Source organism: Dendrobium catenatum, unplaced genomic scaffold, assembly GCF_001605985.2.
Source record: "Dendrobium catenatum unplaced genomic scaffold, ASM160598v2 original_scaffold_118854, whole genome shotgun sequence".
NCBI classification, from domain to species: Eukaryota; Viridiplantae; Streptophyta; class Magnoliopsida; order Asparagales; family Orchidaceae; genus Dendrobium; species Dendrobium catenatum.
The window spans coordinates 375,068-388,491 of NW_021437289.1; the positions used below are offsets into that span (position 1 = coordinate 375,068).

The 13,424-nt window shown below is 33.0% G+C and overlaps 1 protein-coding gene across 2 annotated transcripts in view; it reads left to right on the forward strand.

Annotated features, from left to right (window-relative positions):
• The window catches only part of LOC110093768 (WAT1-related protein At5g64700-like), a 30,133-nt gene extending 17,045 nt beyond the window's left edge, over positions 1 to 13,088 (forward strand). The window contains exon 4 of one of the 2 annotated variants that reach the window (XM_028692107.1): positions 12,826 to 13,088. In XM_028692107.1, coding sequence (XP_028547940.1) covers positions 12,826 to 12,895 — 70 coding nt within the window. In that variant the 3' untranslated portion in view covers positions 12,896 to 13,088. Of the gene's footprint in view, positions 1 to 11,461; positions 11,631 to 12,825 lie in introns of those variants that run through there. The other variant, XM_028692108.1, reaches the window with a different exon arrangement.
• Positions 13,089 to 13,424: the final 336 nt, after the last annotated feature.

Here is a 13,424-nt window from a genome sequence, read left to right on the forward strand (position 1 = left end):
ATACCACCATACTTGAACAATTTTACAATTCTAATCAAAAGTTTACAAGTTCAAAACCTAGGAAAAGATATTATAACTCATATAAATTTATAAACCATTTTCCTGGTTTTAATTATTTTTCATACAGAATGATGGGGTACATTTCTCACATTTGCACAATTCATAATATAATACATTTAGTGCAGAGAACTTAGGTGCATAAATCATAGCATATCAAACATGCATATGGATTATCATTGTCAAGAGGTGAGCCCAAATTTATTTGGGTTCCCAAGTGTAACATTTGATAATTTTATAAAATCACTATCATAAAATACCTCATTAGAGCATTTGGTACCTAAATAGTAGATGTTCAAAATATATGATTGGAGATGCGAATCAATTTATATTATTGGAGGTCAGGATTTGAGGCAAGGTAATACTTGAAGATAACACCACTAGAAGAGTGGTAGGATCAGGTATGATTGGAAATACAAAGAAATTTCTAATCGAGAATGTCTTATTGGGGAAGGCTTGAAACAAAATTTGCTAAGTATTACTCACCTTTGCAAAAAGGGTTTTAACATAAATTTTTTACCTACAAGCTGCATAATAAGACAAAATGGAGTTGATGTATTGCATGGTGATAGAGTAAGAAATGTTTACATGCATAATTTAAGTGGTGTTAAATCTTTTAGAACATTTTGTATAAAAACCATTACTGATGAATCTTGGTTATGTCGTAGAAGAAAATTATTATGCAAGCATGAAAAATCTTAAGAAGATTTCTCAGAAAAAATTGGTAAGAGGCATACCCAAATTAGAATTTACTAAGGATCATCTTTGTGATGCATGCAATTGAGAAAATATGTCAAATCCTTCTTTCATTCAATCAAAGATCTTAGTACTAGCAAATCTTAGAAGTTTATCAAGTGGACCTATTTAGATCTGTTAGTACGATAAGCCTAGGAGGAAAAGTTTTTTGGTATATATTTGTTGATGATTTTTTAAGAATCACTTGGATTAGATTCTTATCACATAAAAGTGAATTATTTGATGAGTTTAAATTTTTTTCTAGATGAATTTAGAGGAAGCTAGGTTGTAAAATTCTTATAATTAATAGTGATTATGGTGGAGACTTTGAAAATGAAAATTTCGATGTCTTCTATAAAGAGCAAGGAATAGATCATAACTTTTTAGCATCTAGAACCCCGCTGCAGAATGGAGTTATTGAAAGAAAGAATAGAATATTGATAGATGTTACTATAGCCATGTTGGCTGAATATTCTCTTCTTAAACATTTTTGGGCTAAAGTAGTTAATAAGATTGTTATATTCTGAATAGGGTGAACTTCATATCTAAATTTAATAAGGCATTCTGTGAGCTTCTTAAAGGTAGGAAACCCAACCTCCCACATCTACATGTCTTTAGATGTAAAGTGTTCATTCATAATAATGGTAAAAATCTTTTTGGAAAATTTTATCCAAAATTTGAATAGGGAATTTTTCTAGTATATTTTTTTTAGAGAGAGAAAGCAATAAATGCATTAATAAAAAGAAAAGACAACTACAAGTTACAACCTACTGATTCCTCCTATAGCAATTGAACAAATGAAGGAGGAACCTTATCAATGTGAATATCATCCCAAGAAAAGGAACTACAAATAGCATAGTTAGCGCAGAAATCTGTAAACTTATTACATCTCCTCTCAACATAATTAAAAATTATCGAATTGACTCTTTAGTAAAGGAGAGATCATAAGTACATTTTCTGCATTTTTTTAAGCTTTATCAATGAATTTGATGACATTAGCATTATCACTTTCAATGATGAGTCCTTTGTACTCTAGCATCCAATCTTTAAAAACATCTTTGATATATGTTATGACTAGTAGCTCCAAGTAAGAGATATCACAATGTATGCATTGTTTACCAAAAGCTCAGAGAAATCTTCCCTTATAATCTCTAAAAACGCCACCAATTCCTCCTTTATATGATGGTAGTAAGGCCGCATCAACATTAACTTTGATCCAATTTGGACAGTAAATGATGATTAGCACCCAACCAACTCGAACTCAAATAATTGAACGCATAAGACGTTCCAGCAGCACAAATAGAACCTGATGCTATAAACAGAGAACTTTTTCCAGATTCTCCATGTACCAATACATTCCTCTCCTTCCAGGTCAAATAGATCACATTGCAAAAAAGATTAACCCTGAAAGCATTTTGAGAATCAAGCCATTTATAACTCTCTTCCAATGAATGGAAATATGGCATTCCAAAGCCCCATTTGTTTATGTGTTGAAACACCTCTTATAGCTTTTTTCATTTGCTAACCACATGGTCAATGTCTTCCACATCATTACAACTTCTAGGACATTGATCATTCCTTTGAAACTTCCTGTACGTGAGATAATGATAAGTTGGCAATCCTTTATTGAATACTCTCCACCAAAAGATCTCTACACGAGCATTCAACTTAGGCTTCCTCAACCAATTCCAGATTTTGCTACTGCAAACATCTTACACCATTTCAGTTGATGCCATAGAAGAATTTCTTCTCCCAGAATCTTTATAGACCAGTTCCAGATTATGTTTATTTCGGTTACTATAGATCTCAATCACACAAATCAGTTTCACCAGTTCTTCCCCAAAATACTTCTTTAATTCTATAATATCCCATCTACCTTCACAAATGAAACTGTTTACCATTTTTTATTCTTCATTAATGTCAAGAGGCTTTTCAAATGTTGGCCACCTATTTATGCATTTATCCAAAATCTATATATCTTCAAAAACATCTATTGCTTGATCATTTGATATACACCATCTTACTATTGGTCTAAGTGCTTTACCTCCATCCTTGATAATCTTCCATACTACAGATCCTGTCTTCTTCCCATATCCATTATTCCAAACCGAGCCATATTTCGGGAATAGCAACATATACAGCAAAGAATCCCTGTATTGAGTATATTTCCATACTAGCTTTGCTCTTAAAGGTGCTACTTTAGTAGAGCAAGAATGCAGCCCAAGGCCTCCAAATTCCAAAGGATCACATAGTTTATCCCAACTCACATAATGTAGTCCCAAACCTCCATTCATTTTTTCCAAATGAAGTCACGACATAGCTTATCAATTACATTTAATATACTTTTTGGAATAAATGAAATAGTGGAATGACAGGTAGGAAGAGAAAGCACTACCGATTTTACCAGAGTGATCCTTCCTTCTAGTGAGATAAATTTTGTCCCCAAGTGTTTAGCTTCTTTGCGAAGAGAGTGACGATTTTGGCAGATCGACGATTGCGAAGAGAGCGGCGAGATAGGCGATTGAGAAGAGAGCGACGATTTTGGCAGATCGGTGGTTCTCCGTCGGCCTGGTATGGCTGATGGAGGTTCTTTGAAAAATCTGGGTAGAGAGGTGATGGATTTCAAGATAGGTTTGTCCAGAGATCCGCTTTCGGGAACGAAGGCGAACTCCTTGGCATTACGAAGCGATCTTGACGTTTTGATGGATCTTTGGAATTTATTTGGTGGAGTTCCATGGTTTGTTTTTTGCGTGGAATGCGATTTATGTGGTGAAGTTGGTCAGGCTCAGGTACGCTTTCGACCCATTTTTTCGGAGCTGAGGCGAGCTACTTGGCATTCTTGGAGTTCTTGGCATCGTTTCCTCATCATTGCTTATAATTTGTCATTGGATGAAATTTCTACTTGGCTAAATTTCAATTTTGTGTGTCGATTTTGGAGTCTGGAGTTATTCTGGCGCATTGACTGTCTTGATTCCAGATTTGTTTTAATTGAGTTCTTGTTTTTTAATCGGTTCATTTGCAAGAGATTGGTGGTGATTGGATGTTTGGATGGAAAAGATGGTTCTTTCTATTTAGATGAACTGTTTTCTTATGGATTATTGAAGACTCTTGAATATGATGTTCTTCTGTTAGGCTTGGTTGTGGATAGAAGAATCAGTTTCTTGATGTTCTCTTTTTCTTTTAAAAGAAAATTTATGTTACAAGCAGATTTTGGCTTGATTGCATCTGGTTAAGCAACTATGTGGAAGGCATTGTCCGTTAAAGCTAGAAATATTGCAGTGATTGATTTAAAGTTGTTCGGTTCGTTTATGGAAGTTTGTTTAGTTCCTTCTAGAAGTATTGGAACCAGCTTTAGTGTTTTGGTTACTGTTTGGACTCTTGATGTTGGAACTGGTGTTTTTATTTCATCGACTTTGTTTGGATCGTTCAAGGAGTTTATGGCTGGATGTTCTGGCCGTGGTTCAAATTTGTTGAGATGGTTGTCGGTTGATGTCGGTAATGACGAAGCAGTTGTTTGGTCTATTGCTTTTCAGTTGTTCTATGAAGATCAAATCTTATTGTTTAAATATTTGAAGGACTTGAAGTTTTTTGGTTTCTCTCTTGTCTATATGATGAAAATGGTGATGATTATCAATTTGATTTTCTTTGGCATTGATGAGGCCGGTTATTGTCTTCTTGAGGTCGTCAGTGTTATGGCTTTACATTGGAATATCACTGGTGTTGTTCTTGCCAATATTATGGACGTGATGGCGATTCTCAAATTATACGACTTTACTTGTTAAGAGGTTGTTTGGAGCTCGTTGGACCCTAAGATTGATGGGAACCTGAATGATGTTTGGATAGCTGGTTTAGAAGTTATTTTAATCTTTCTTGTAACTAGTTATCATTTACTTGTTTTGCTTATAGGCTTCTTACACCTTTTTAAAACCATTATAATGAAATATGGGATTTTCACTAGGTTTAATTTCCATCTTTTGGGAAAGCTGGGATACTAACCAACCTTTTAGGTTATTTTAATATTTGGTATCCCCATCACCCCAATGGATCTAAAATGGAATTTAGTGGATCGCATATCCATTATGGTAGTTTTAAAGGGTTTGCTTTTTCTTTCTAGAGTATATTAGGTTTTCTTATTTTAGTGCAATTTGCATTTCTTCAAAAAAAAAAAAAGTGTTTAGCTTCTTTAGAATTTTGTCAATCATAAATTGATAGTCCATCTTTAATAATCTCCACAAAGCAACTTTAACTGCAAAATATACAAACTTCTTTACCTCTTTGAAGCCCATAATGTGTGCTATCTTCCTCTTCTTCCTTCTTTTAACACTTTTCCCAAACAAAATTCCAGATTTTTTATCATTCACCTTTTGCCCGGTCCAATTACAAAAGTTGTTCAAAATGCTTTTGATCCTCTTCACTGTTTTAATTTTAGCTTCATAAAATATGATAATGTCATCCGCATAAAGTAAATGCTAGATTCTTTGACCATTTGGAATTATTGGAATACCAATAGAGTCATTTTGCATGAAAGTAATTAGTCATTAGCTGAGAGCAGAGAATAAATAGGAAAGGCGACAGTGGGCATCCCTAATGGAATCCACTTTTTGGTTTGATCCAATCAAAATGAGCTCCATTAATAATCAATGAGAAATTAGGATCTTAAACACATTTCATGATTAATTTTGAAGAGGAAAACCAAGGTAGTCTAGAGCTTTTAATAATGTTGGCCAACCCATAGAATCATATGCCTGTTCCATCTATTTTGAAGGATACCAAACCCAAAGAAGAAGATTTAGATTGTCTGAACTTATGAAACACTTCTTGGGCTATAAGAACATGGTCTGATAGAGATCTCCCTCTTATAAAAGCTACTTGTTCATTTGAAATAAGTTTAGGAACTATACAAGTCAATTTGTTCAATAATACCTTTGTAGCAATCTTGTAGACCAAGTTGCATAAGCTTATTGGTCTGTAATTGGAAGGAGTCATAGGATTGTTTACTTAAGGAATCAACACTATAAGTGTTCTTTTCCAATCCTCACACATCTCGGCAAAATAGAAAAATTGTTGTAAAGCCTTCCAAAAGTCCTCTTTGATAATTGCCCAATAGCTTTTGATAAAAGAGTATGTAATGCCATCATACCCTGGAGCTATGTATCCACCGATTTCCTTGATCACCACCTCAACTTCTTGCAACAATAATTCTTTGCTTAACAGTTTGATATCCTCTTCTTCCAGCCACTTCCAAGGTTTCGACTATCCTTCAAGCGAGCAATCTCTTTCTCTCCATTTTCTTCTAAAGAATTGAAGAAAAACCTCTTTTATCTTCTATTGATCTTTCACTACACTTCCATACTCATCTTTAATACTAAAGATAAAGTTAGAATTCGTCCTTGCATTAGAAAATGATTAAAATATCTAGAATTGCAATCTCCTTCAACCACCCATTTTACCTTTGCCTGTTGCTTCCACCAAGTGCTAAGCCGAGCCAAAATAGAATTCAGTTCACCAATCTTTGATTTGAGAATCCACACTTCATCAGCCGAGAGAAGGCCAACATTAGCTTCTTTAGTTTGCAGTTCTAAGATATCTCTTTTAAGAACTTCCTTACATTGATTTAAACTCTTCCACTTGGCCCTACTCCAATAGAATAGAGATTTCAGCTCTCTATTCATTTTGTGGTTAAGAATCTGAGAATAACTTCTAGAAAAATTCCTAGTCCAAGCATTTTTTACCACTGCTACAGATGCTGGGGTAGAAGCCCACATATCTTCAAATTTGATAACTCTATTATTCTTAGAAGATGATTCAAAAAGATTCAATAGAATTGGACAATGATCCGTGGCCAATCTTGGAAGTTGTCTTACCATTACTCGGTTCAATATGTTCAAGGCTATCGAGTTCACAAAACATTTGTCTAACCTTTCATGAATCCGGTCCAAACTTGTTTTATTATTACACCATGTGAATTTAGGTCCAACATAACCAACTACATGGAGGTCATTATAAGCAATGAAAGATTTCATTTGTCTGGGGCCCAATGAGAAAGTGAATCTCCTCCCACCTCTTTTATCTTCTTTAGAAAGAAGACAATTGAAATCTCCACCTATTACCATAGAGATATCCACACCAGAGTATGCTTTTAACTTCTCCCACAACATTCTTCTTCTATAAACATCCTTGATACCAAAAATGGTAGCCACTCTCCATCTACCTTTATTAGGTATATCCAACTCCCCAAATATACATTGAGAGGAGTGGTCCAATAAACTGAAAGTTGCAAATTGAGCTTTCCAAATCACAAGAATACCTCCTGATAAACCTTCTGACGAGACAATAAAAATAATCCCATCCGCCACCAATCAAAGAAACTACTTCCATGCTGTCAATAGAGGCCAACTTTGTCTCCAATAACCCCAAAAAATACATTATAATCCTTCATAATCTCCATAAGATAAAGAGAAGCTTTCTTTTTACTAGCTCCTCTACAATTCGAAAACACTAAGGAAGCCATTAATGTTTTGAAGGGGAAAGTTTCCCATCTCCCTTAGATCCCCATCCAATCTCCTACTTATATTGATCAACTTGATTGGTCCCAGCCCTTTTAATTATTTAACATCTTTCTTTTTAATATTTGAAGAAGACTCTTCTTTCATTTTCACCTCTTCCTTTAACATAGTTACCTTTTCTAAAATGTCATTGCAGTCATTTGTTTTCTTATTAACTGGGTTTCCAGGCAACGAACTAACTTCCATAATTTCCCCTTCCTCAACAACATCATTCAACACATTGAATTTATAAGAATTGTTTAAAAAATTAAGAGAATTCAGAACCATACCAACTTCTGTCCCTACTCCCAGTTATTTGATTGGTCTGATTTGAAACCCATCTACATTGTCAAACGTGCCGCCAACAGCTTCTTCATTATTTATCTTTGAATTTTTGTTTTTCCTTTATGTAGTTTCCCTAACATTTGTTAACATATCCTCTGCAACTTTGTAACTAGCTTATCCTTGAGTCTTCAATGTTGTAGCCATACTGTTATCCACACATCCTCCTTAGCAAAAACATCTGCATTCTTCTCAGCAGCATTAGAAACCAAGTTTCCCTTCCCTGTAATAGTAATTTTTTTCCTTGGATCTTCATTCTTCCTGAAGCTTGTATTAACAGCTCTTTTCTTTCCATAATTCACATGGACCATGGTCCATAACCTTCTCTATTGACTTCAGCAACATCAAAATTTTCCTTCAAGGCAGACACTTTGATCTCTCTATTATCAACTTTAGATATCATTTTTTCAGCATGGATTTCTCTTTGTTTAGTTCTCCTGATAATTCCAGCTTCATTATTTGGACATATTTCTTTTAAATGGCCAATCCTTCCATAATTTAAATAAAATGTGGGTAACTTTTCATACTCTATGGGTTGGAAAAGCTTGCCCAAGTTCCCTTCAACCCACACTCCCAAGTGTAGCTTCTCATCAAGCTTCACACGAACATATATCCTTGCGAATTCCCTTCTCCCCCATTGAAACATTTTTCCATCAATTAGATAAAGAATTCCCACCATATAAGCAATTATACATACATTGATATCATCCCAACATTGTAAATGGAGATTTGGCATTCTAATTAAAATAGGTGCAGTCAAGCCTTTAAGTGAGTTCAGAGAGAATGACGGGGACCATCTATCAATTCCAATAATGTTTCCATTAACATACCACGGTCCACTGATTAAGACCTTCTCCACCGCTTCTGGTTCATTGAAAGCACAAAGAACCCATCCCATTCCCTGTAAAGTCAAATGAAACTTTCCAAATACAACCCACTGCCTTCTTAGTTCAATGCTTATGATGTGGAATGGAATATTATCTCCAAAGATCTTAATAACCATAGATTTTTGGAGTCTATTTGAATTTGTTAATTCATTTCCATAATATAGCTTCTCAACATAATTATTCTTAATGAAATCTTCACTAAAGTTTAAACCAATCACATTTATATTAGATTTTTTTCTTCCAGGCATTGTTCAGCTCATTATTAGAATTTACCTCTGTCAAAACATAGTTGTCCAGCTCCCCTGAGTCAAAATTTCAAACCTTATTCAGGTCCATCGTTGATTGATCATCACTTCCATTCACATGTCCTTTAGGAATATTAGATAAGCCTTTCACTGCCATTTTATTCATTACATTATCAGGTACTTGAAAAGTAACAGGATTTGAATCAACAACTTCATTTCTTTTAGCTGCAATAACATGGGATTTATATCCAACATTTAAGTTTGTCTCCATTCTCAATCCAGAAGGAATAGAGGACCCGCTAGCATTAAGAACTTTTGAAATGTAATCGTCAAACATCGTTGCTTTAGACTGGTTTAATGTAACATTCTCCATTAAAACATTCTTCCCTTTCCCCACAAAAAAAGTTTTCTTCTCAGTATTCAGTAAGCCGCCTTTATCAATAATCAGAGGTCTTTCCTTCATAAAACTCGATTTTTGTTCTTGATCAAGGTCCGCATCTCCAAAAGCAGGAGGAGATCCAGATCGAAGTCGTTAAAAATTCCTTACAGAAGTGGATGTGGGGTGAACATTGAGGGACACACCGGTAGGAGGAAGCCTATGATCCATTGATGTCATTCAAATGGTCCTGGAAATGCGCTAATTGGAAGATTCAAAAATTGCCTTCAACCTGAGAATATTTTCGAGTGTTGGCAATTCCTATAGAGTTTTTTAACAAAATGACATTAGTAGTAGAGGAGACAAAATATATAGTGTTTTGATGAAACTGATGTTTTTGATGAATCTAGGCTGGAAGAAGAGAATGTTGAAGAGTTCTCCTAAGGAACAAAAAATGTAAATCTTAAAGAGAAGGTTGGAATAGAATATATAATGCCTAGAGAATGAAAATATTCTAACAGTTATCCTAAATAACTTATTTTAGGATACCCAAGTGAGGGAGTTAGAACTAGTTAGTATTTATTTCAATGATTGAAATCACTAATGTAAATCAAACACTTTCTAATCAATCTTTGATTCTAGCCATACTTGAAGAGTTGAATCAATTTGTTAGAAAGGATGTTTGAGAATTTGTAGAAAGTCCTAAAAATTAAAGTGTTATTGGAACTAAATTGGTTTTCAAAAATAAGATGAATGATTAAAGTGTACTGGTTTAAAATAAAGCAAGATTAGTGGCTAAGGGGTATAACCAAATACAAGGAATTACTTTTGAGGAAAATTTTCCCCCTATAACTAGACTTGAAGCAATTAGAGTAATTTTAGCCTTTGCCTATTTTAAGGGATTTAAACTATTTTAAATGGATGTTAAGACTGCCTTTCTTAATGGGGTGATAAAAGAAGATTTTTATGTTGAGCAACCACCAAGTTTTGAATATTCACAATTTCCTAATAATGTGTTTAAATTGAATAATACATTATCTGGATTAAAATAGGAACCCAAGGCATAGTATGAAAGGCTGAGTACATTCCTACTGGAAAGATCCTTCATTAAAGGGAGTGCGGACACCACTCACTTCTTGAAAAGAGTAGGAGGTGGCATACTCATTTTTCAAATATATTTTGATGATATTTTGTTTGGATCCACTAATAAATATCTTTGTGACAATTTTTCAAAAATAATGAGTAATGAAATTAAAATGAGTTTGATGGGAGATTTGAGTTACTTTCTTAGCTTTAGCATAAAATAGAAAGAGGATGGCACATTTCTTAGTTAATTAAAATATACTAAGGTCATTCTTAAGAAATATGAAATGGATAATGCTAACCCAATTAGTACCCCAATGAGTTCCTCAGTTCAATTAGATATGTATTCTAAAGGCAAATCTATTAATCAAAAGAAATTTAGAGGGATAATTGGATCATAAATTTTTTTAACTCCTAGCAGGCCTGATATCACATTTAGCGTTTATCTTTATGCTAGAATTTAAGCTGGTCCAAAAGAATCTCATTTGACTGCTATGAAACGAATTCTTAGATATCTTTTAGGAAATAAAAACTTAGGGATTTTGTATCCTATGCACAATACCTCTTCTGGAATTATTGGATATTCATATTCATATTTTGCAGGACATAGGATTGATCAAAAAGTACTTGTAAAACTTATAAATTTATTGGAAACTCTTTAGTTTCCTGGTTCAATAGAAATAGAATTTAGTATCCCTTTCAATAGTTGAAGCAGAATATATAGCCTTAGAAAGTTGTGTAGCACAGGTTCAATGGTTAAAAGAATAACTCATGCATTTAGGTTTTTTTAATTAATACTTTTCATTTTTTTATGATAATACAAGTGCCATTTGCATTTGAAAGAATCCAATTTAACATTCTAAGACTAAGCATATAAACATAATATATCATTTTATTAGGGATTATGTCATGAACAAGAAATTGAACGACATCCTGTAGAAATAGAAAATCAATTTACAAACATTTTTACAAAACCTTTGGATTTTAAAACTTTTTGCACCTTAATAACAAGTTTGTGTGTTATTAATATTCATGCCTGACAATTATAAACTTGTAAATCATGTTTGTGGTTTGTTTCCTTTTTGTTTAAGATTGTATTTTATTATTTGTTATTATTTATTTTTTGTTGACATATCTCTATCTGATGTTTCTAATTAATCTTTTTGTTGTTTTTATTTTTGTGTGATGTAGATCTTGTTTGAATTAATTTTGAAAAGTACCTTGGTTATCATGTGAAAATTCAAAGAGATCATTTTCGTTCATACTGTATGAATAACTTTTGTGCTATACAAATTATCAAGACTCTACATGATTCCTTCTCTGATTTAAATAGATGAAAATCTTCATCTTTTATAGTGATTGTATAATACAAACACATCGTTATCTATATGAACTGTCAAAAAATCATCTATATGAACATGGAGGGCTTTCGAGGTTGATTAATTTTTGAATATCGTCTGCATGAGCACATGTTGTATGTACACATTTAGTTGTTTAACTACATGCATACGAACTCAACCATCATGTAAAATATTTATTAACTTATCATACCAGATGAACGCCTATTTTTCTATACGTTCAGGCTGGTCAAAGATCAGATGAAACGAGTCTCAAAAAGATAACTTTACAAAAATTCATTTCATTTTAGTAACTGCTTTTACAGTTTTTGATTATCTATACAAACTTTTATTTGTATCAAAGACCTTTGTTAGCTAAGGTGGATTTAATTTGTCCCCATAGACAAATATCTATCCTAAACCTCCCAATCATATGTATGAACTTATTTTTATACTGTACGAAATTGTTCATTTTCTTTAAATTAGAAGCCCATCTTTGAATTTCTTAATGATTCTTTCATATTAAATCCTCATGTCTAAGTCTTTTTAAATGGCTAGTGGAAGTAACAGAGTTCGTCAAACTAAGGGGATTTCATCTCATACCGAATGAGAAGATAATTTTCTCATCAGAGAAAATGAACAAGTTTGTTCGAGCCAATATTACTCCTTCATGTTTTCTTTTTCTAGAAGACATTAACTTTCCAATCATGCCCCTCTTTCATTTTACCCATTTTGTTTTCAATCTCACTCTGATTTATGCATTCCATTATATTACATACTATTATTTTCTTGCCAATTTATGGATGAGAGAAAACAATACTATAATGTCATCATATATTTTTCATCAAAGAGTCGAGATTACTAAGGAAGATTTAGGAACCTCTTTACAACTTAAAACTCAAGGAGTAATGGCACACTCCATGAATTCTAGAAGTGACTATGACTGGTCAGAAGTCAAGCAAACTCTTAGTGGAATATCTTCAATCTCACATTTTCCCCTTGTTCACACACTGAATCAAAATGCCAGGATCATTCATCATGTCTTAAGAATATCTATTAGACTTCCTGCCATAAGAAGGAAGAAGAATGTGGCTTCAGGACACTTATTTGTGTATATTCGAGAACTGAAGTATAATTTCTTTCATCCTAATCCTCCAAATAATCTACCTATCTATTTCTTTGAGGCCTCATTTCATATTTTCTTTCATCGGGATCAAGGGGAAAAAGGAGAGCAAATTATAGAAGAAAAGGCGCCTACTACAACACCTACACCTACTCTTGCTCGTAGACCTAAATAGCATTTCTATCAAGAAATAATCTAGATATTTGATCAACTTGAGTCTTATTTTTATCAATGATTTGATAATATTGAGACTCGCTTGGACTAGATGGACTTTAGATATAATGAAGATATGGGTTGGATTAGTAGACAATTTAATTTTCTCAATAGTCAAGTAGCTACCATAAAGAGCTACTTTACTCAGTTTAGTCCTCCACAGCCTCCTCCAAATCAAAATCACCAAGGATATTAAAGTGATTGTTATTTTCATTTTATGTAATGTTTTAAGTTGTTTGTAATTTTTATTTATGAAATTTATTTTAAATATTTTGTGTTGAAATTATTGCAATTTCTTTATAATTTTTTTTATTGTTTGAATTAAATTATGTTTTTATTTAAAATAAATAAATAAATAAATAATTTCTTCTTAAAATCTTTGAGTTATTATTGACTTATTCAAAATGTTGGTTTAAAGGATAAAATTAAAAAAAATACATTCTAATGTTATCTCCTTAAATTTTTTTCTCACACTTTAAAT